We start from the raw sequence: 21,731 nt of genomic DNA, 5'->3' as shown, positions 1-21,731 counted from the left end.
AAATGTCTCTCAGTGTGAGAGCAAAGAAATAGTTTGAGATACAACCACACAAGGGAATACGAGGCAGCTGTAAGGAAACTGCTGCAACGACAGGGAAAAAGGTCCTTGACACTGAGCGAGGAAAGAAATTAGGGAAGAAAAATAATGATGTCTACAGGAGAGGCAGACCTAACTTCATAAACAGAGAGGAGGTCTGAAAGAATACACTTGGAACTGTTACCAACAGCGATATCTGAAACAACTTTTCCCTTTATAAATGTTTGGATGATTTGAAAATTTTTACAAAGTTTGCATGTGACACTGTAGCGATAACTTTGAAAGTATGCTGTAACATTTCCTTTAAAATACATGAGGAGGAAGTTCCCGTTGTGGCTTTGCAGGTTATGAACCCAACTAGTATCCACGAGGATGCTCATCCCTGGCCTTGCTCAGTGGGTTAAGGATCCAGTGTCACTGTGGCTGTAGCCTAGGTCAGCAGCTGCAGCTCTGATTGGACCCCTAGTCTCGGAACCTCCATATGCCTCAGGTGCAGCCCTAAAAAAGCAAATAGAAATAATAATACTAAAATAAAATACATGAGGAGTTCCTGGGTGGTGCAGTGGGTTAAGGATCTGGCATTGTCACTGTTGTGGCTCAGGCCCCTGCTTCGGCGTAGATTCGATCCCTGGCCCCAGAACTGCTGCATGCTGCAGACATAGTCAAAAGAAAAAAGGAAAAAGAAAGAAATACATGAGCTTATTTAGAAGACCCATAAGGAGTCATCATGTTTCTGTTCTATCCAGAAAAGCTTTGAATTCCTTGGCCTTCCAGGGCCTTCAGATAGGTTATGAGTCTGGGGTTCAGAGTATTTGTTTCGCAACAGTTATTTGGATCTATCTAATTCCAGCCTTTGTCTCTCATTCCCATCTACTTCCTACCAGTGGACTGGCAGGAAGACAAAAAGAGAGGGTATTTTATTGTAACAAAAATTCTTAACATGAGGTCTACCCTCTTAACAAATTCTAGGTGTACATTGTTGTGGGCTGCAGGTACAATGTTGTATGGCAGATCTCTAGAGCTGGTTCATCTTATTTGAAGCTTTACGCCTGATGATCAAGAATTCCCCATCCCCCACCCACCCCTGACAAATACCATTCCAATCTTTAATGTTATGAATTTAATGATTTAGGTAACACATGTAAATGAAATGATGCAGTACTTGTCTATGTCTGGCTTATTTCACTCAGCATAATATCCTCAAAGGCCACCACGTTGTTCCATAGTGCAAAAGAGCCTCGTTTTTTTTTTTTTTTTTTTTTTGGCCACAGGGGCATGCATCGTCTTGATGTGGGACTCAGTTCCCAGACCAGAGATTGAACCCAGGTCACAGAGGTGAAAGGTTCAAGCCCTAACCACTGGACCACCAGGGAACCCCCCAAATTCTTTTGTTTGGCAATAGAAGAGGACAAAACAAAGCTGCCCCCTCTGAGGCTCGAACTCAGGACCTTCAGATTATGAGACTGACGCGCTGCCTACTGCGCTAAGGAGGCAGATGCAAGCCAGCCTTCTTTTTTTAAGGCTGAATAGTACCATGCTGTGTGTATCTATCACTTTTTCTTGATTGTTTTCACATTTTAGCTATTGTGAATAGTGCTGCAGTGAACATGGGAGCACTCATATCTGAGAAGAGAAACTTCAGCAGAAAGGTCCTGTGAATGAAGACTCTCTAGTGAGTTCCCAAGAAGGCTTGGTCTCTGGAAAGTTGAACAGGAAAGAACTGACAGGAGGCAGACTGGTGAGAGGATGTCGGGGTGCATGGCAGCAGAAACCCCACTGCCCCCTCACCCATGCCTGCCAAACCCAAGCCTTCCCCTAGAGACAACTATGTTTGTGGAAAATAAGAGAAAAGGTTCAGCCAGTGATCTGTCTTTAGCTACAGAGCATCAATCACGCTACAGGAAAGCCAAAACGCAGTTCTCAGAATGGCAGAAACATCATTCTCACACAAATACACAGTGAGAACATTAATGAGACAAACATCGGGTTGACAAAACTGGTTCAAAGACCTAAGGAAGAAATTGATGTGGGTGTGTGGGTGTGTGGGCGTGTGGGTGTGCGGGTGTGGGTATGCGTGCGCGGGCACACATACCCAATGAAAAAGAATTCTGGGAGTTCCTGTCGAGGCTCAGGAATAACAAAACTGACTAGTATCTATAAGGATGTGGGTTCCAACCCTGGCCTCGCTCAGTGGATTAAGGATCTGGCATTGCTGTGAGCTGTGGTATAGGTTTCAGATGAGGCTCGGATCCCAAGCTGCTGTGGCTGTGGTGCAGGGTGGCAACTGTAGTTCCAATTCAACTCCCAGCCTGGGAACTTCCATATGCCACAGGTGCAGCCCTAAAACGAAAACAGGAAAAGTAAAAGAATTCTGAGATAACAGAGCTTAGTTATAATACTGGCTATTGCCCTATAGGGCTATAACCTTTGGGGTTATCATTATCTTCTCCTCCAAATGTTTCCATTTCACTCTCATCTCTCTTACACAAAAAATATTTGCATCTTAGCCTTTGCTGCAGGTCAACATCTGACGTTACAAACTCTGGGCCCTGATCCATTGCAAATAAGAAATCAAAGAAAGGAGTTCCCATCGTGGTGCAGCAGAAACGAATCCCACTAGGAACTATGAGGTTGTGGGTTCGATCCCTGGCCTTGCTCAGTGGGTTAAGGATCAGGCTCTGCCGTGAGCTGTGGTGTAAGTCGCAGACGTGGCTTGGATCTGACATGGCTGTGACTGTGGCATAGGCCAGTGGCCACAGCTCTGATTAGACTCCTAGCCTGGGAACCTCCATATGCCCGTGGGTGCAGCCCTAAAACAACAAAAAAATAAATAAAAATAAATTAAGGAAAATTTTTTTCTCCTCCGATGGTATTTCTCAGAAAGTCTTAAAGAGAAGATGGAGCCCCAGTGCCCAGACATTCTTTGCGTGTAATAGATCAACCTCTCCCTGCACCTACAGTAGTACTCGGTGGTGCTATCTGTGGGAGAACTGAGGATTCTCTGTGTTCTGAGAAACTGGTGACCCTGACCCTTCTGTCCTAGTTCCAAGCTTGGGGTATTCTTTCTTCAGAGGAGAAATTACAGGTGTATAGATTGTGAGAGCGTTCCCTCGCGGCACTTTGCACCTTCTGAATCTGAGAACAGACCTGAGAGCAAAAACCTGATAAAACACTCTGAGTACGGAAAGAGCTTTAGGGAGAACCTGAACCTTCTCCAGCACCAGGAAACACAGGGAGGAGAAGTCATGACCACATAGGGGACATGGGGAAAGAGTCTCCTGTGGGCCGTCGCTCCTCACCCATTAGAAAGGGAGGTTCTCAAGGGTGAGAAACCCTGGACTTCCCCCCAGGGGTTCAGAAAGGACTGAATTCACAACCCTAGGCTGATGGCCTATGGAAAGCCCACACAAAGAAGAAATTCTGCAAACGTCCTGATCAACCTCAGGCCATTCATAAAGCCAGGAAAGGACCAGTGCCCTCCACCAGAGAAGGGCTTCGGCTTTGCTCCAGCTTGATCAGACAAGAGTCTCCCCAGAGCAGAGACACCCTCGAAATGTCCAGCGTGAGGAGACGGCTTTGGCCAGAGAGCTGAACTGTCTGAAGGAGGTATGCCCACACCCTGGGAAGACCGCTCCCCTGGTCCTTGTCCTCCCCGAGACTCTGGTCCTCAGAGACCCTTGCTTCTGCAGCTGGACACGAGCTGTTCATTCTGCTGCTGGCTCCAGGCTATAGCTGCTGCTGTGTGCCAGTATTGCCTAGGGGGTAGTACAGGATTCCTGGCTCCAACAGATGTGGTCCACATCTCAGCTCTGTCACTTTCTAGCTGTGCGATATTGGGTGAATCAAATAATTTCTGTTGAGTCTCATCTCTAAAAAAAGTTCATTTAAGATGGGATTAATATTAGCACCCACTTTCTAGGTGTCATGTGAATTAATGAGGGGGCGAAATGAGGTTGTTTTCCACCACCTTCCTTTTGTTTGGCTGACCCATGTCCCAGAACCCACAAGTTCAAGGACCCCAGCCAGGTCAGGCCTTGTAGATGGAAAAGTGGCATTGTGTGTTCGGCTGTTCCAACCATGGCACTGAACTTCCCTATGACTTAGGAAGGTCCCCAGTGGCTGCAGGAAATGAAGCACCTGCAAAGCCAAGCACAGTCCTCTTGAGTCTTTTCCAAGGACCCACCTCCCCACCCTCACCCTGTCAAGGAGAGAGCAAATATTCTCTCTCTGGTTTCTGCCTCCGGTCAGTCCTTAGAGTAGCAATTCTGGTGCTAGCAGCCACCTGTCCTGAGTGTGTCAAACAGGACAGGCCCAGAAGTGAGGTGATCACAGGACATTAAAGTTTTATTATTAGGTCATCAGAGACGGCCTCGTTTTGCAGAGGTAGGGTTGCCAGATTTAGCAAATAAGTTTTGCTATACAGAGTTAATCTAGCTAAATCTGAATTTCAGATACTTCCCCCCCCCCAATATTTTTAGTATAAGCATGCCCCAATATTGCATGGGACATATTTCCAAATAAATTTTTTGTTGTTGTTTATCTGAAATTCAAATTTAACTGGATTTCCTGTATGTTATCTGGCAACCCTGAGAGGGGAGCTAGGTGCTGAGAAGGAAAGCAACTAGCCAGGGTCACACAGCAAGCCAGGTCTCACAGCCAGGTCTGCTGGCTCCCAGGCTACGGCCTACCACCCCTCATCATACACACCCCAACTTTCTGTTTTTCACTTAAGGTGAATACTTGCTGGGCTGTGTGCCTCAGATTCCTCCTCTGTTGCACAAGAAAACCACTGGTTCCAGCTCCAGGCAGAGAAGCACGACACCCAGGGAGGAGAGCAGGGGTGAGATTTGGACTTCCGGAAGTGGGGTCCAGGCTTATCTCCAAGTGGGGGCGATGGTGAGCCAGCCACTTAAGTGCAGCAAGGCACATATGGAGTTCCTGGGCCAGGGATCAGATCCGAGGCATAGTCGAGATCTATGCTGCAGCTGTGGCAACGTAGATCCTTAACCCGCCCAGAGGTGCTGGGGACTGAACCTGCATGCCTGCACTCCAGAGATGCCACTGATCCCATTGCACCACAGCGGGAACTCCCAGTTTCTTAGCTACCAAATGGGCCTATTTCCCAACCCTTACTTTGAGATGGCCAAATCCCGGAAAGCTGGTTGCTTTGTGTCAGTGCTGTCCCCATCATGACCCACGAAGACGGAGGAGGAGCTTAGGTGTGTAGAGCTGAGAGCTGCACCCAGGCTTCCCCACTCCTGGCTCCCAAGGGCCTTTGGGCTACATTCCGGAACTTGCTTGCAAAGCTGGACCAAGTGGTTCGTCCCATCCTGATTTACGGGAATTCACACCAGTGATCAATCATCCTTAATTTGTAACTGGGCAGTGTCCTGGGCCAGCCAATAGCTAAGACCCAACCCCCCACCCCCACCCCACCCCACCCCACCCTCCCTGACCCTGTGAGACTGTCCACTCAGTCGGCTCTGAAGCTGCCCAGTGACCAGGAGTGGGGAGCAGGTTTGGTGCTGGGTCGGGGGGAGTTGGGGGAAGGAGCTCTCTTCATCCTCCTCGCCTTCTTTCCCTCCCCCCAGTGCCGCTTAATCTCTGCAGACCTAGTAGGCTTGCTGCCACCTAGGCTTCTGCCTCCACCCCCCTTCCCCTCCATCTCCATCCCCTGGGCTGCCGTGCCCAGCCCCTCTGGACCTCCCCTCCTCCCCCTGCCCCGGCCTCATTGTTTGGCTAAAGCAGGACCCTCTGGATGGAACAGATGGACGGAGACCCGGGTCCGGGGCGGGGGAGGAAGGGCCAGCCGGTGCCGGGAAAGGGAAGCGGTTTTGGGGAAAACAAAACAGGGGGAGGAGCCAGGGAGAAGGTGGCCCCGGGAGGGAGGCGGGAGGAGGGGGAATTCGCAGAGAGGGGCTCGGGCCTGGAATGGAATGAGGGCGGGCCCAGGGGTGGGGTAGTAGGAGGCCCCCTAGGCCCGAGGCTTGGAGCTGGCACGGACGCTGCCTGGCCCTGCAGGTCCGGGCTGACGTCGCCGCCCAGATGGCCTTCAGGCTGACCCCGCTGACCCTCCTGCTGCTGCTGCTGCTGCTGCTGCTGGCTGGGGTGAGTGGCCCCTTCCTGGGGTGGGGGTGGGAAGTGGGGGTAGGGGTCGGGGCTGAGGATTAACCCTTCAGGCTCCGGAGAGTGAGGAGAGCTCCTTTTGGGATCAGCAAATGTGACCCTCGCACAGGAGTTCGTACAGAACGTGGAAAAAGCGGCGAACTCAGGCCCACGCAAGGTCTAATTCTGACTCGCTATGGTGCGGGCTTGTGCTGGCCTTGAGCCAGTTACTTCTCTGAGCCCGCCTGCCCTGATTCACAAAATGGAGAAATAAAGCAGAAGGATCAAAGAGGGCAAGGAGGGGGACAGCATTTTTTGATATTAAAATCGAGAGTTTGGGGAGTTCCCTCGTGGCTCAGTGGGCTAAGGATACGGGCAGTCGCCACTGCTGTGGCTCTGATTACAAATGTGGCATGAGTTCGATCCCTGGCCAGGGAACTTTCAGATGCAGCAGGCATTGGCCAAACAAAAAATAAAAGCGAAGGGTTTGTTCCGGAAAACTGCGTTGTGGGGGTGGGGGGTGGGCTGCTGAGACCTAGGCTCTCCACAGCGGTCTGGGAGGTCAGGGGGAACAGATGAGCCCAGGAGAAAGGTGGGTGGTACTTTGGCCTGTGCGTTCAGGGCACGTGTGGAAGCTGGCATTGGCACTGGCCTTGGAGATGCATCAGATGATGTTCTCAAGGGGTCTGGCATCAGAGACCAAAGTTTGACATCTAGTTTTGCCTCCTGCTTCTGTAAGACTCTGGGTAGTTGGTTCATATATCTTTTTTCTCAGTGAAATGGGATAATCCATGCATGGTCTGAAAGAATTAGTGGTGGTGGCTCCAGGGCAGGCCCCTCTCCCACCAGCCTTTCCCAAGAATAATTCTCTGGCATCCCACCTTCTCTTCCTGTGTTGAGTGTATGAAGGGCATTGTGCCTTAAAATGGAAGAAAGAAAGAAAGTCTCTTGAACCACAGGATAGAGCCTCCTCAACCCTGAATGATGTCAGCCACGTGGATCCAGGGAGCTCGGAAGGAGGGAAAAATGAAGGCGATATCGCAAAGGGAGATATTTCCAAGATTGTACCCATTCAACCCACCAACAGCTCTTCCATCTTCCCAACCAACCTGACCACCGTAGTAACAACCAGTGCCACCCAGCCCGTCAACCAGTCCACCACTCAACCCATCGAACCAACTACCCTGCCCACCACCAAGCCCTTCTTGACCACTACCGAGCCCTTCTTGCCCACTACCAAGCCCTTCTGCCCAGTGCCTTCCACCTCCTGCCCCGAGGAGAGTCATTCAGCAGAGGCCGTGCTGGGGGAGGCTTTGACCGATTTCTCCGTGAGGCTCTACCATGCTTTTTCGGCAATAAAGAAGGCGGGGACCAACATGGTCTTCTCCCCATTCAGCATCGCCAGCCTCCTCACCCACGTCCTGCTCGGTAAGAACTCGGACTGCGTTGTCTCTAGGGCATATGTTAGAGGTTCCCATGATGGGGCTGTCTACCTGGAGACCTGCAAAGCTTCCTCAGGAAGGAAGCTATAAAATTGGGCTACCTTGGGGGAGGGAATCTTTTTATTCTCCAACATTCATTGATTCTTTCATTTAGCAATGATTTCAGAGGCACGATGGCTTATAAAATCCTATGGCCTATACAAGAACATATACAATAAAGTACCATCTCCCAACTGTGGTTCGACGTAAGGCGATAAGGAAGATGAATTAGAAGAGAAGGATGTAGGGAGTTCCCACTGTAGCTCAGTGGGTTAAGAACCCCACTAATCTCCATGAAAATGTGGTCTGATCCCGGCCTTGCTCAGTGGGTTAAGGATCTGACGTTGCCGAAAGCTGGTCACAGATGTGGCATTGCTGTGGCTGTGGTGTAGGCTGGCAGGTGCGAATACCATTCAGCTGCTAGCCTGGGAACTTCCATATGCTGCAGGTGTGGTCCTAAAAAGAAAAAGAGAGAGAGAAGGATGTAGAGTAGAATCGCAATAATGTTGCTTTTTAGCTGTGTGACCTTGGGCAAACCGCTTAACTTCTCTAAGTCCTTGTGTGTAAAATGGAAATGGTTGTATTTACCTAAAAAAAAATTAAGCAGATGGCCCAGTGCCTGACTTGGTAGGACATCAAAATGTTAATCCCTCTGCATTCCTGAGAGACAACTGTCAAGTGCCATGGGGTAATTACCGTAGGAATGGCACAAAGTGCTCCAGGCAGTGGGGACAGAGCTGTCGCTCCAAGGAGTTATTCCAGGAAGGCTGCTGGAGACAGTACAGTGAGCTCATAAGAACCTTTCTTCTGGAGTCCCAGAATCCTAACACCCCTAGCCTGTACCCACTAGATGCCAGGAGCACCCCACCCCCAATTATGACAACCAAAATGTCTCCAGACATGGCCAGATGTCCCTTAGGAGGCACATTACAGTTAGTTGGTTTTAGTTAATTTCTTTTTCTCTGTTTTGGTTAGTTTCTTTATTGCCCAAAGATATGGCTTGACTCCTTTCTCCAGCCTCCATTTATTAACTCTGCGATCTTAAAATGAGTAAATTGCTTACTCACTCAAACCTCAGTTTTCTCATCTGTGAAATGGGGATCGTAATTGTCCTTCCATAAAAGGGTTATTGTGAAGAGTCAGTGAGATAATACGGGAGAAGCACGAGCTAAGAGCTTCATAAATTTTACCCACAACTACAAGAAGATATGTACAATGAATGTTTAATAATAAATAACAGAAAGAGTATCAACCACCCATCCACTTTTATGATTCTCTGTCTCCTCTTAATAGTGATCTGGTGTCACTGCCTATAGAATGAAACTTTGTAAACCCAAATCAACTAAGTAATAGTTAATGTGGGCAGGCAGTGATTGGACCAGGCTTTGGATGATGAGTAGTATTTAAAAAAAATCTTTTTTAATTAAAGTATAGTTGATTTACAATGTTGTGAATAGTTGGGGAATTCCTGTTGTGGCACAGAGGAAATGAATCCAACCAGTATCCATGAAGATGTGGATTCAATCCCTGGCTTTGCTCAGTGGGTTAAGGATCCAGCATTGCTGTGAGCTGTGGTGTAGGTTGCAGACGCAGCCTGGATCCTGCATTGCTGTGGCTGTGGCTTAGGCCAGTAGCTACAGCTCCAATTTGACACCTAGCCTGGGAACTTCCATATGCCACCATGGATACAGCCATAAAAAGACCAAAAAAAAAAAAAAATTAGGTAGAAGGAGCTCTCCAGTAGTGCCGTGGGTTAAGGATCCAGCGTTGCCACTGCAATGGCTTGGGTCACTGCTGTGACATCAGTTCAGTCCTTTGCTGCATGCACAGCCAATAAATAAATACATACATAAGTAGATAAATAAGATTAGGTCGAAAAATGGAGAGAGAAAATATTCAAAGCCCTAGAAAATCCTCTGATAATTCATAATTCCCCACCCTTCTCTTTCTGACATGTGTTATCTTCCCAGACTCCTCTAGCTCTGATGATGTTTGATTTCCCCACCCATCCCAGCGTGGTCCCTCAACCCTGGCCCCCAGTGGTGCTGTCCTCCACTCCTCCTGCAGTTCCCCTCATCTCAGCTGTTTCTTTCAGGGGCTGGGGAAGAAACCAAGGGAAATCTGGAGAACCTCCTCTCTTACCCCAAAGACTTCACCTGTGTCCACCAGGCCCTGAAGGCCTTCAGGTCCGAAGGCTTCACCTCAGTCTCTCAGATCTTCCACAGCCCAGGTGAGTGCCCTGGAAGGAAGGCCAGTGCCGAGCAGGGTCCTCAGGATTTTGAATGGAGACCCAGCACTGGGGGAAGAGAGGACATAGGGAGTTTAGAACTGGAATGTGGGGATGCAGGGCAGGGCCTCCGATAGATCAAGTGGCTCCACTGCTGAGACCTTGGGCAAGTCATTGGGATTCATCAGCTCTGTTTAGAGCAAGAATGTCCTTCTTGGTTCAGTCATAGATAGGGCGAGAGGGCTCTAGACATAAAACAGGCAAAAAATGTTTGCTAATCTTGGTTCAGGGGAGTCTTGGGACTCCTGTTCTTTGTGCTTTGTGCTTTTTGTGTTATATGAACTGGTCATCATTTACCAGCATTACATTATTAGCTAGGTGAGAAGAGCAATAAGCTTCCAAAATGATCTCATGCAGTTATTTCAGATTTTATCCCCCAGAGCCCTAGGGCTCTGCAGAGCTGCTGCAAGAGTCCTGGTGGGAGTGAGAAGTTAGGGAAGTTGAGTGGGGAGTGACCACTTAACCCCCAGGCCACTGGGGAACTCCAGCCAGAGCTCTCTCATATAATGGGCTTCAGACATGACTATATTTGAAATCTTAATTCTACCGAGTTTGAAAATTATAGATTTGGTGTGATACCCTCTTCAAATAAGGGGGAGAAAATTCCTGTCTTTTTTTCTTTTTTTTTTTTAACTATAAAGGCAATACTTGGAATTCCCTGGTGGCCCAGTGGGTTGAGGATCCAGTGTTGTCACTGCTGTGACTTGGGTTTGGTCCAGGGCTGGGAAGCTTATGCATGCTGCAGGAGGGAAAAAAAAAAAAAAAAAAAAAGCTGGAATTCCTGCTGTGGCTTAGCAGGTTATGAACCAGACTAGTATCCATGAGGATGTGGGTTCCATCCCTGGCCTTGATCAGTGGGTTAAGGATCCGGCATTGCTGTGAGCTGTGGTGTAGGTCACAGATGAGGCTTGGATCTGCAGCTCTGATTCGACCCCTAGCCTGGGAACTTCCATATGCTACAAGTGTGGCCCTAAAAAAGCAAAAAAAAAAAAAAAAAAAAAAAAAAGCAAAAAACAAACCAAAAAAAACTTTTTAGAGATGGGAAAAATAGAGCTCAGAGGTATTCAAGAAACATTGCATGTATTTATTTGCTATCAATCAATTTTCTTCTGTCTTGCTAGTTTGGTGGAAAGTGCAACTGCATTCAATATTATGTATTTAGTCCAGGAAAAATTTCTCTTTCAAATGCTTATTTTCTTTAGTGAACCCAGGCTTTGGAGAGCAAAACCCCGGAAGTCATCAGAGCCTTCCACTGAGGCTGGAAGGCAGAGTCTGTTTCCTGCTGAATTAAGGGAAGAAAAGGGGGAAAATACAGGCAAATGGGAGTAAGATCTCAAAGAGTTCCTTTGCCAAGTCACGGTCACATGGCGAATAGAGTCAGCAAAGGCCTAGGATGACCTCTCCTGCTCTTAGCTCAGGATTTGCCTTCTCTGGGCCTTATTTAGCTCAGCTGTAGGATGTGGGGCTGGACCCCTGCTCTGACGTGCTGTCTTCATTGGAGCAAGCGGAAAGGGTGATGGGAAACCAGCTCCCTTTCCAGGCCTGCTCTTGGAAGAGGAGAGAATGTTCAGGAAACTCATGCCTCCCTCTCTTAACCCAATGCCAGACCTGGCCATAAGGGACACCTTCCTGAATGCCTCTCAGAGCCTGTATGGGAGCAGCCCCAGAACCCTGGAAAATGACAGTAATGTCAACTTGGAGCTCATCAATGCCTGGGTGGCTGAGAAGACCAACCACAGAATCAATCAGCTGCTGAACAGCCTGCCGTCTGAAACCCGCCTTGTCCTCCTCAATGCCATCTACCTGAGTGGTAAGGAGGCCCTGGACCAGGATGTCTCCCCATCCCAAGTCCTCCTTCTCCTCCTGGCTTAAAACCCACCCCACCTCAGATGCCACAACCAGATCCCCCGGTACCTGTCCCAGCCCTTGCTAACAGACCCTTGAACGCCCCTCCATCCTTTCCTCACCCGCTTTAGAGTAACCCTGCCCCACTCTTCCCTCTAGCCAAGTGGAAGGTAATGTTTAATCACAAAAAAACAAGTTTGGAGGCCTTTTACAGCAAATCCTCTGAGATAAAAGTGCACATGCTGAATAGCAAGAAGTACCCTGTGGCCCATTTCACAGACCCGACTTTGAAGGCCAAGGTAAGTTCTTGGCTCTTCCCACTTCTGCTTCAGAGTCTCTTGTGTGTCTTGATTTCTTTTCTGCTACCATCAGTTTGGGGCACACCCTTACTAATTCATCCTTTCTTCTCCTTCCACCTCTGTTTCCACCCTATCTTTTCTCTCTCTCCCTTCTCCAGCCTTGGCTGAGGCAGGCATTGTATATTTGAGATTGGAGAGTAAAGTTTCTTCATGTATCTCTACTGCAATAAATGGCAAAAAGTGAGTCATGTTCCTATTCTGTGCCTCTGTTTCTCTTTCCAGTCAACCTACCAGTAGACCCTGCTGCCTTAGTAATCCTCTGTGGGTGGGTGTGTATCTGTGTATAGATAGCACGCATCTATATGTGTACATATAGATGCGTCTGGGTGTATCCATGTGTTCATGCATGTGGTAAGTGCATGTGTTAAATGGCTTAAGGTCCTTAGCAGAAATTACACAGTATGATTTTTTTTTTTTGGTCTTTTTAGGGCTGCACCCAAGGCATATGGATGTTCCTGGGCTAGGGGTTGAGTCAGAGCTGTAGCTGCCAGCCTACACCACAGTTCACAACAATGCTGGATCCTTAACCCACTGAGCAGGGCCAGGGATCAAACCCACTTCCTCATGGATGCTGGTGGGTTCCTTAACCGCTGAGCCACAATGGGAACTTCAGAACAGTATGATTTCAATGGATGAGGAGGGAGGGAAGACAGAATATGGAGCCCAGAAGATTCTAGTTAGTGAACTGTCTCATGCCCAGTGATCAGATATTTCTGCCTTGTTGGGACAGCAAGACACAGACCTATGAGAAAGAAAACAATGGGAAATACCCAGTGGCTTCGTACCGGGCTGAGAAGTAAAGGATCTGTTCTGGAACATGCCAGGCTTATTTCCCCATAGGAGCTTTCCCCAGCTTTTCTCTGTCTGGACCTCTTCCCTCCGATTTTCCCATCACTTGTTCCCTCTGCTCATCCGGGTGTCAGCGAAAAGCCCACCTTGGCAGAGAGGCCTTCCCCCTCCTGAAAGTAGCCTCCTCTTGACCCTGTAACATCACCTGGTATTATTACAGCCTTGGTACTTGTCACTGTCTGAAATTATGTGGTTTATTTGCTTATTTGACTGCTGTGTTGTCTGTCTCGCTGAGATATTATCTCTTTCCTTCAGCACAGAGAGCTTACCTGTTTTCTTTCCTACTGTATCCTCAGGGCTTAGAACAATGCCATATGTAATAATAAGTGCTTGTTATGTTTGCTGAATAAATAAATGAATTCCACTTTAAATGAATTCGATGGAAGTTGCTAAAGGGAGCAACTCAGTATGAGTAGCTAGGAAGACTTCCTACGGAGGTTGCTTTTGACCATTCTTAACCATTCACGCATTTTACTTCTTTCTTTGTCTTTTTCTTTTTTTTTTTTTTTTTTTGTCTTTTTAGGGCTGCACCCACGGTACATGGAAGTTCCCAGGCTAAGGGTTGAATCAGAGCTGCAGCTGCTGGCCTACACCACAGCCACAGCAACACCAGATCCTTAATCCACTGAGCAAGGCTAGGGATCAAACCCACATCATCACAAACACTGTCCGCTTCCTAACCCACTGAGCCACAATGGGAACTCCAGATTCATGCATTTTTTTCCACCCTTCTTACCACCCCTCCCTATACAATGAATTTGAACATTCCCAACAATTTAACAACAGTTTAACAGAGCTAGAACAACATGCTCTTTTTAATGTAAAAAAAAGTGTTTTAATGTAAAAGGAGGAGTTTTATGCACTATTTACAGTTCAATGGTTTTTAAACAAATACTTGATTTAATATATAATATTATAAATTTGAAATCAAATTTTACCTAAGCCTTTAAATTTTAAGCTGACTTTGCTATATTATTTATAATAATTTTAGTAAAAAACTCTTTCATTTGTTCTTCAGTTAAGTAAGCCACATGGAATGGATTAAACTCCTTTAAACCATTTGTTTCACTTACAAATATGGTTCATTAATATTCCCATAAGCATTTTGAACTTATGTATATGCTTTTAAAATATACTTTATACATTTAATATACTTGATTTTCTTTCTTAGCACGCAAATACCTGACAGAACAGAATTACAATCCTGCTTGGCCATGTCTTCCTAGCACCTAAAGCCCACTTGTGAATCGAAAATTAAATTTGGGAGTCCCCACTGTAGTGCAGTGGGTTAATGATCCAGCTTGTCTCAGTGGCATTGCTGTGTTTTTTTGTTTTTGCTTTTTAGGGCTGCGCCTGCAGTACATGGAGGTTCCCAGGCCAGGGGTCCAATCGGAGCTACAGCTGCCGGCCGACACCACAGCCACAGCAATGCCAGATCCGAGCCACGTCTGGGACCTACACCACAGCTCGCGGTAAAGCTGGATCCTTCACCCACTGAGTGAGGCCAAGAATCAAACCTGCCTCCTCATGGATCCTGTTTGGGTTCGTTAACCCCTGAGCCATGACAGAAACTCCAGCATTGCTGGTTTGATCCCCGGCCTGGCACAGTGGGTTAAGGATCCGGCGTTGCCATAGGATGTGGCTCAGATTCGATCCATGGCCGGGGGATTTCCAGAGGCTGTGGGTGCGGCTGAAAAAAGGAAAAAGAAAAAATTAAATTTGGAGCTCCCGTCGTGGCTCAGTGGAAACGAATCCAACTGGGAACCATGAGGTTGCAGGTTTGATCCCTGGACTCGCTCAGTGGGTTAAGGATCCAGCTTTGCCGCGAGCTGTGGTGTAGGTCCCAGACGTGGCTCGGATCTGGCATTGCTGTGGCTGTGGTGTTGGCCAGCAGCTGTAGCTCCGATTGGACCCCTGGCCTGGGAACCTCCATGTGCTGCAGGTGCGGCCCTAAAAAGACCAAAAAAGTAATAATAATAATTAAATTTGAAGAGTAAAACAACTTTCAGCCAGCACCTCAACATCATTCTCAAACTGAATGACATAATCCCACCCAGTCTTGTTCAAATCACAGTTTACTTTGTCATTCCCATACTTCCTTCTGAATTTCCCTGGAACTTAGTATTTCCTCAACTAAGGGAGGTAGGTTTACCAACTCAGGTATATAGATGGTACCAGCTGGAAAATTCCAGACCACAACATGGTAATTTTTTTGGTCAGAGAGGCAGGGTCCATAGTCTTCAGGCATAAGGGGTATGTACTGCCAGATAAGTGTACCTTCTTTAGAGCCTCTGTCAATAGGGACCCCATGTCCAGGCTCTTCAGTTGATAAATGGGCTTACAACCTTCTTCTTCTGGGCCATTTAAAAAAATGTTATTGTATATATTTGATTTAACCATGTAGTGTTAGTTTCAGGTGTGCAGCAAAATGAATCAGTTACACATAAACATATATCCATTTTTTTTTTCAGATTCTTTTCCCATATAATTACAGAATACCGAGTAGAACTCTCTGTGCTATATAGTAGGTCCTTGTTAGTTAATGTTTTTTGGTCTTTTTTTCAGGCCACATCCACGGCATATAGAAGTTCCTAGGTTAGGGGTTGAATTGGAGCTGCAGCTGCCGGCCTGCACCACAGTGACAGGAACGTGGGATCCAAACCACATCTGTGACCTACACCACAGCTCATAGCAATGCGGGATCCTTAACCCACTGACTGAGGCCAGGAACCGAACCCAAATCCTCATGGATACTAGTTGGGTTCATTACCACTGAGCTGCATTGGGAACTCCTAGTTAATTTTTTTAATAATTTTTTTTTTTATGGCTGCACCTGCAGCATATGGAAGTTCTCAGACCAGGGATTGAATCCAAGCCACTACCGCAATCTGTGCCACTGCAGTTGGATTCTTACCCCACTGCACCACATCAGGAACACCTAGTTATCTATTTTATATATGGTAGTATGTGTCTGTGAAGCCCAAACTCCTTATTTATCCCTCCGTCCCCACGTTTCCCCTTTTGTAACCATGAATTTGAATTTGAAATCTGTGAGTGTGTTTCTGTTTTGTAAATAAGCTCATTTCCATCTTTAGTTTGGCTGCAGCTTGATGTGGGATCTCAGTTCCCAGACCAGGGATTGAACCCAGGTTGCAGTGGTGAAAGTGCTGAGTCCTAACTACTAGACCACCAAGGAACTCCTGTATTATTTTTTAATTAGATTCCATATGTAAGAGAGATCATATGATATTTGTCTTTCTCTGTCTGATTTACTTCACCTTGCATGATAACCTCTAGGCCCATCCATGTTGCTGTAGATGTCATTATTTCATTCCTTTTTATGGCTGAGTAATATTCCATTGTGTATATGTACCATATCTTATTTATGCATTCCCCTATCAATGGACATTTAGGTTGCATCCATGTCTTGGCTATTGTAAACAGTGCTGAAATTTATGGGCCATCTTTTCAAGTTCCAACAATTTATTGTTTTCAGCTAATGTCTTCATGGTCCAATTGAATTCTAGATTATTCTTGTCCATCTCTCAACCCCAACCATAATACCGTTTTCTTATGTCTTGTTAAGTGTAGGGTTTCACAGTCTTGGCACGGTTGACATCTTGGCTTGGATAATTCTTTGTTACAAGGTGCTGTCTTGGGCATTGTAGGATTTAGCATCATTCCTGGCTTCTACCCACTAGATGCCAGTAGCACTGTGAGCCCCTGTTTCTGCCACCTCCAAGCACTGCCACATGTCCACTGGGGGCATACTTGCGCTGAGTTAAGAACACCCTTGTATTGGACCTGTGGGTCCTGCCTTTCTCTCATACTTTTCTCTGGCCATCAGTTTGTCCTTCTACCGGCATATTGGAAAGGGAGGCTAGGATCTACTTTTACACAACCTTGACTGTCAGACCAAGAGGTTTATACTTAATCTCATAGGCAGTGAAAAGCCATCAAAAGTCTTGGGAGTTCCCTAGTGGCCTAGCAAGTTAAGGATCTGGTGCTGTGGCTTGGGTCGCTGCTGTAGTGCAAGTTTGATCCCTGGCCTGGGAGCTTCTGGGTACCATGGGCACTGCCAAAAAAAAAGTCTTTAAAAGGACGGACCTGAGGAGTTCCTGTCATGGTTCAGTGGTTAACAAATCTGACTAGGAACCATGAGGTTGCGGGTTCGGTCCCTGCCCTTGCTCAGTGGGTTAACGATCCGGCGTTGCCATGGCTGTGGTGTAGGTTGCAGACGCGGCTCGGATCCCATGTTGCTGTGGCTCTGGCGTAGGCCGGTGGCTATGGCTCCGATTAGACCCCTAGCCTGGGAACCTCCATATGCCGCGGGAGCAGCCCAAGAAATGGCAAAAAGACAAAAAAAAAAAAAAAGGACTGACCTGATAACTGTGGTGGTACATTATACACAACATACCGGAGAGGAAGAAAACAGGGCTCAAAGAGATCAAATTCTTGCCTGTATTACAGAGCTAATCAGTAATAAAATCAGGGAGTTCCCGTTGTGTCTCAGAGGGTTAAGAACTCAACTACTATCCATGAGGAGGTGGGTTTGATTCCTGGCCTTCCTCAGTGGGTTAAGGATCCGGCGTTGCCATAAGCTGTGGTGTAGGTTGCAGATGTGGCTTGGATCCTGCGTTGCTGTGGCTGTGGTGTAGGCCAGCAGCTGTGGCTCTGATTCAACCACTAGCCTGGGAACCTCCATATGCCGCACATGCAGCCATAAAAAGAAAAAAAAATTAGAGTCAGGATGTGATCTCAGCCTATGAGATCAGACATTCGTGCTCATTCCTCTGCATCTCACCAGCACAGAGTTAGACCAGCACCCTTTACCCAGCTGGCACCCCCATCTCATGGCAAAGTTTAGGAGCCTTGTTCTGTCTGCTGCTTTTTGAAATGGAATGGATGGTCTCGGCTGACTGGAGATCAGCCTTGGGACCCAGAGGGTAAGAGCCAGGCGAGAGCCGGGGTCAGGAGCCTGATAAGGTGCCTCTCTTACTCTGCAGGTGGGCCGACTGCAGCTGTCTCACAACCTGAGCTTGGTGATCCTGGTGCCCCAGACCTTGAAACACCGTCTCGAAGACATGGAGAAGGCCCTCAGTGCCCCTGTCTTCAAGGCTGTCATGAATAAGCTGGAGTCGACCAAGTTCTATCCCACTCACTTCATGATGCCTCGCATCAAAATAAAGGGCAACCAGGACATGCTGCCAATCATGGAGAAATTGGGTGAGCCCTGGCAGCTTGGGGTTGACCCTAGGCCATCAGAGGAGAAGAGGTTGCTGTAGGGGATGCGGTGGGGGCGGGCCTTAAAAGTCTTTTTTCACATCCGTCATCTCAGGTTGTCCCTCAACCCTCTGAGTTAGAGGGGCAGGCAGTCCCACTGGATTATTAAGGAAGCTGAGACTCGGAAAGTTCGCATGACTTCCTCAAGGTCCCTTGAGCTAATTGGAAGTGAGCCAGAACCCCAGACCAGGCCTCCAGCCCTCCCAACTGTTTCCTTATGGTTCCTTATGACACAGACCCTGGGAACAGGTGACCGAGGTGGGGTGGATACTCTTCCCTCAGAGACATTGCATCAAACTCAGCTACCCCCTGGAATATGCAAGAAGCTCTCTAGGTAAAAGGGTCTGAAGGCTTCTGAGTTTAGGAGAAGCAACAGATACTCCATTTCCTACCTTTGGACCTCACTTCCTGACCTCTGACCTCCTATCCAAATATATCACTTCATTTTCTGCTCTAGAACTTGATTCTACTAATAGATGATCTAGTTTCCTAGTGTATGAATCCCACCCTTGTATATGACCTCGCTGGAAAACATATGTCCTCTTTCTGATATATTACCCCACTCCCAAGGTCCTTGTTGATAAAGAAGCCACGGCGTCACTTTTCAGGGTTTGGGGGGCTGGGGGCAAGACCTCTCACCACTTGAGAGAAAGTAGTGATTGAAGTAAAGATGGTACCCTGAACTGAACGAGAAGGCATGATATCTAATTGGATAAAGGGGAAGAGGGGCGTTCCTCTTCCCCTTTATCCAATCTCATTGCTGGGGCGCAATGAGATCTGTGGGGTCTCTGGAGCGCTGGGACATAGGTTTCCTCCCTGGCCTGGCACAGTCGGTTAAGAATCCAGCGTTGCGGGGAGTTCCCGTCGTGGCGCAGTGGTTAACGAATCCAATTAGGAACCATGAGGTTGCAGGTTCGATCCCTGCCCTTGCTCAGTGGGTTAAGGATCCGGTGTTGCCGTGAGCTGTGGTGTAGGTTGCAGACGCGGCTCGGATCCCGAGTTGCTGTGGCTCTGGCGTAGGCTAGTGGCTATAGCTCCAATTCGACCCCTAGCCTGGGAACCTCCATATGCTGTGGGAGCGGCCCTAGAAAAGGCAAAAAGACAAAAAAAAAAAAAAAAGAATCCAGCGTTACTGCAGCTCTGGCGTAGGGTTGCAACTGCAGCTCAGATCTGATCCCTGGCCTGGGAAGTCCATATGCCAAGGGGTGGCCAAAAAGGAAAACACACACATACAAAGAGGAGGAGGAAGAGAGTATTGGAACTTGGGAGCAACTCAGAAAATTCAGGACAGGTGTCTCCAGCAGTCGAGGGGTTTGTGCTAGCCTTAGACTCATGTTTTTTTTCTCTGATTATGCCCTAGAATTCTTTGACTTTACCTACGACCTCAACCTGTGTGGGCTGACAGAGGACGCAGATCTGCAGGTTTCTACGATGCAGCACCAGGCCATGCTAGAGCTGATGGAGACGGGGGTGGAGGCGGCAGCAGCCTCGGCCTTCTCTGTGGCCCGCAGTTTGCTGGTCTTTGAAGTGCAGCAGCCCTTCCTTTTCGTGCTCTGGGACCAGCATCACAAGTTCCCTGTCTTCATGGGGCGGGTGTATGACCCCAGGTCCTGAGACCTGCGGGGGGCCAACTAGGGCAAGTCCTTCCCCTCTGGCTTCAGCTCTCTTGGTTGCAGCTCTGGATTTGCCCCCAGCCACCTCCCACCTCAGTTCTGCCCTTCACCTGAAAGGCTCCCCAGGGGTCTGGTGAGGGGACCTGCTTCTACCATCCCTTCCCTGTGACTCTCTAAAGCACTTTTTGCAGCTTCCTCTGGTACAAATACAGCAGACTCTACAAATAAAACCTGGCAGACCATGACTTCCTCTCTCATTTGCCTTTGAATTTTAGAAGACAAGGGCTTCCATGTCCCCTGTATCAGCTAGCTATTGCCGTGTAACAAGTGATTCCAAACATAATGGCTTAAAACAGCAACCATTTATCATTTAACGGAAGTCTTGGGATTGGGGCCGAGTGGTCTTGTGGAGCTGGGCTAGACCTGGCTGACTTTCCCTGGGCTGGATCATACACCTGTAGTTGGTGGGTTGGTGGGGGCAGTGAGTGATCTCTGAGGGCCTCAGCTGGAACACTTTGGTGCGTCTCTGTGTGTCTCCTGCATCCTTCCAGCAGTGCTAGGGTGCAGTGGCTGCTCTCTAGGGTGAGGAGTCAAGGATAGGCAGTCTTTCTCATCCACTGCACCTCTGCCTGCATCAAGTTTACCACTGTCCCATCAGCCAAAGCAAGGCACGTGGAAAAGCACTACAAAGGAACTAGAGTCATTAACTGGGGACTTTTCATGCAATCCATTTATCACAGCCCCCATTTCACTTATTTGTTTACAACATCTGTGACAACAGTAATAACAGTAGCCAGCATTGTTGGGAACTCACACAGGCCGTCTGCTAAGAGCTTTGCAGACATTTAATCCTCACAACTAGGATTTGGAAGCACATCCCTAGGACTCAGGTCTGAGCACATAGCCTCTATCTTCTACAGCTCTGCCCTTCTATCTTTAAGTTCTGCCTTTTCTTCATATTTTATTTGAGTACCTAACGTGTCAGGCATTATGCTAAAATGCAGAGGGTATAAAAATGACTTAAACGTAGTTCCTTCCTTCAAAACTAGAAGTTCCCATTGTGGCTCAGCAGGTTATGAACTCAACTAGTATCCATGAGGATGCAGATTTGATCCCTGCCCTCGCTCAGTGGATTAAGGATCTGGCGTTACTGTGAGCTGTGTTGTAGGTCGCAGACACGGCTCAGATCCTGCATTGCTGTAGCTATGGTGTGGGCTGGCAGCTTCAGCTCTGGTTCAACCCCTAGCCTGGGAACGTCCATGTGCCACAGGTGTGGCCCAAAAAGAAAAACAAAACAAGACAAAACAAAACCTAAGCTTGTTGTGGGAGACAGAGAGAAAGATAGATTTTAACACAGAATTTTTTTTAGTTTCTGAAGATGTCCCTAAATTTGTTTTCCTCATTTCCAACTTCTACTCCTAAACTCACCGATGTTCCAGCTCTTAGCCCTTCTGGCTCCCTCTTTCCCATCCCTTTTCCTTCTTATTCTGTCTTTTTGCCTCAGTCTCCTGTCTCTCACTTTTCCTCCATCCCTCCCCCAGTGCATCTGTCTCCTCTTCCACTCTTGGCCTCTCATGTCAACCCTGACATGCCGACTGACTTTGGCTTTTGCCCTGCAGGTCTGGTCCTCCACCAGCTCTGTCACACACTCAGACGCTCAGGTTCCCAACCACAACCAGCCCAGGGGTATGTCTACTCTCGCAGGACTACATGTGGGGATTCAGGCAGCAGTCCACAAACATTTCTCAAGCATCTGCCCTACATGGAGATTTGATTTTCAGATAGTCTCAACTTAGATCAAACTAGTCCTGCCTGAAATCTTCCTACGGGGTAAGTGTTTTCTTTAAGATCATCAAAACCAAGCTTACCTCCT

General features: G+C 47.8%; 1 protein-coding gene and 1 non-coding gene across 2 annotated transcripts; one reads left to right on the top strand and one right to left on the bottom strand.

Annotated features, from left to right (window-relative positions):
- Positions 1 to 1,456: 1,456 nt before the first annotated feature.
- TRNAM-CAU (transfer RNA methionine (anticodon CAU)) lies at positions 1,457 to 1,529 on the bottom strand. The gene has a single exon. It is a non-coding gene; the product is annotated as a tRNA-Met (tRNA).
- Positions 1,530 to 5,482: 3,953 nt separating this feature from the next.
- Positions 5,483 to 20,103, top strand: SERPING1 (serpin family G member 1). The gene is made up of 8 exons (XM_047775691.1): positions 5,483 to 5,553; positions 6,058 to 6,144; positions 7,101 to 7,569; positions 9,718 to 9,852; positions 11,516 to 11,719; positions 11,914 to 12,053; positions 17,969 to 18,188; positions 19,606 to 20,103. The coding sequence occupies exons 2-8, from the start codon at positions 6,082 to 6,084 to the stop codon at positions 19,857 to 19,859; spliced, it is 1,485 nt and encodes a 494-aa protein (XP_047631647.1). The 5' UTR covers positions 5,483 to 5,553; positions 6,058 to 6,081; the 3' UTR covers positions 19,860 to 20,103.
- The last annotated feature ends 1,628 nt before the right edge of the window (positions 20,104 to 21,731 follow it).

This window comes from Phacochoerus africanus, chromosome 4 (assembly GCF_016906955.1).
Source record: "Phacochoerus africanus isolate WHEZ1 chromosome 4, ROS_Pafr_v1, whole genome shotgun sequence".
In the NCBI taxonomy this organism is placed as follows: domain Eukaryota; kingdom Metazoa; phylum Chordata; class Mammalia; order Artiodactyla; family Suidae; genus Phacochoerus; species Phacochoerus africanus.
This window is presented reverse-complemented; position numbering and strand designations above follow the sequence as displayed.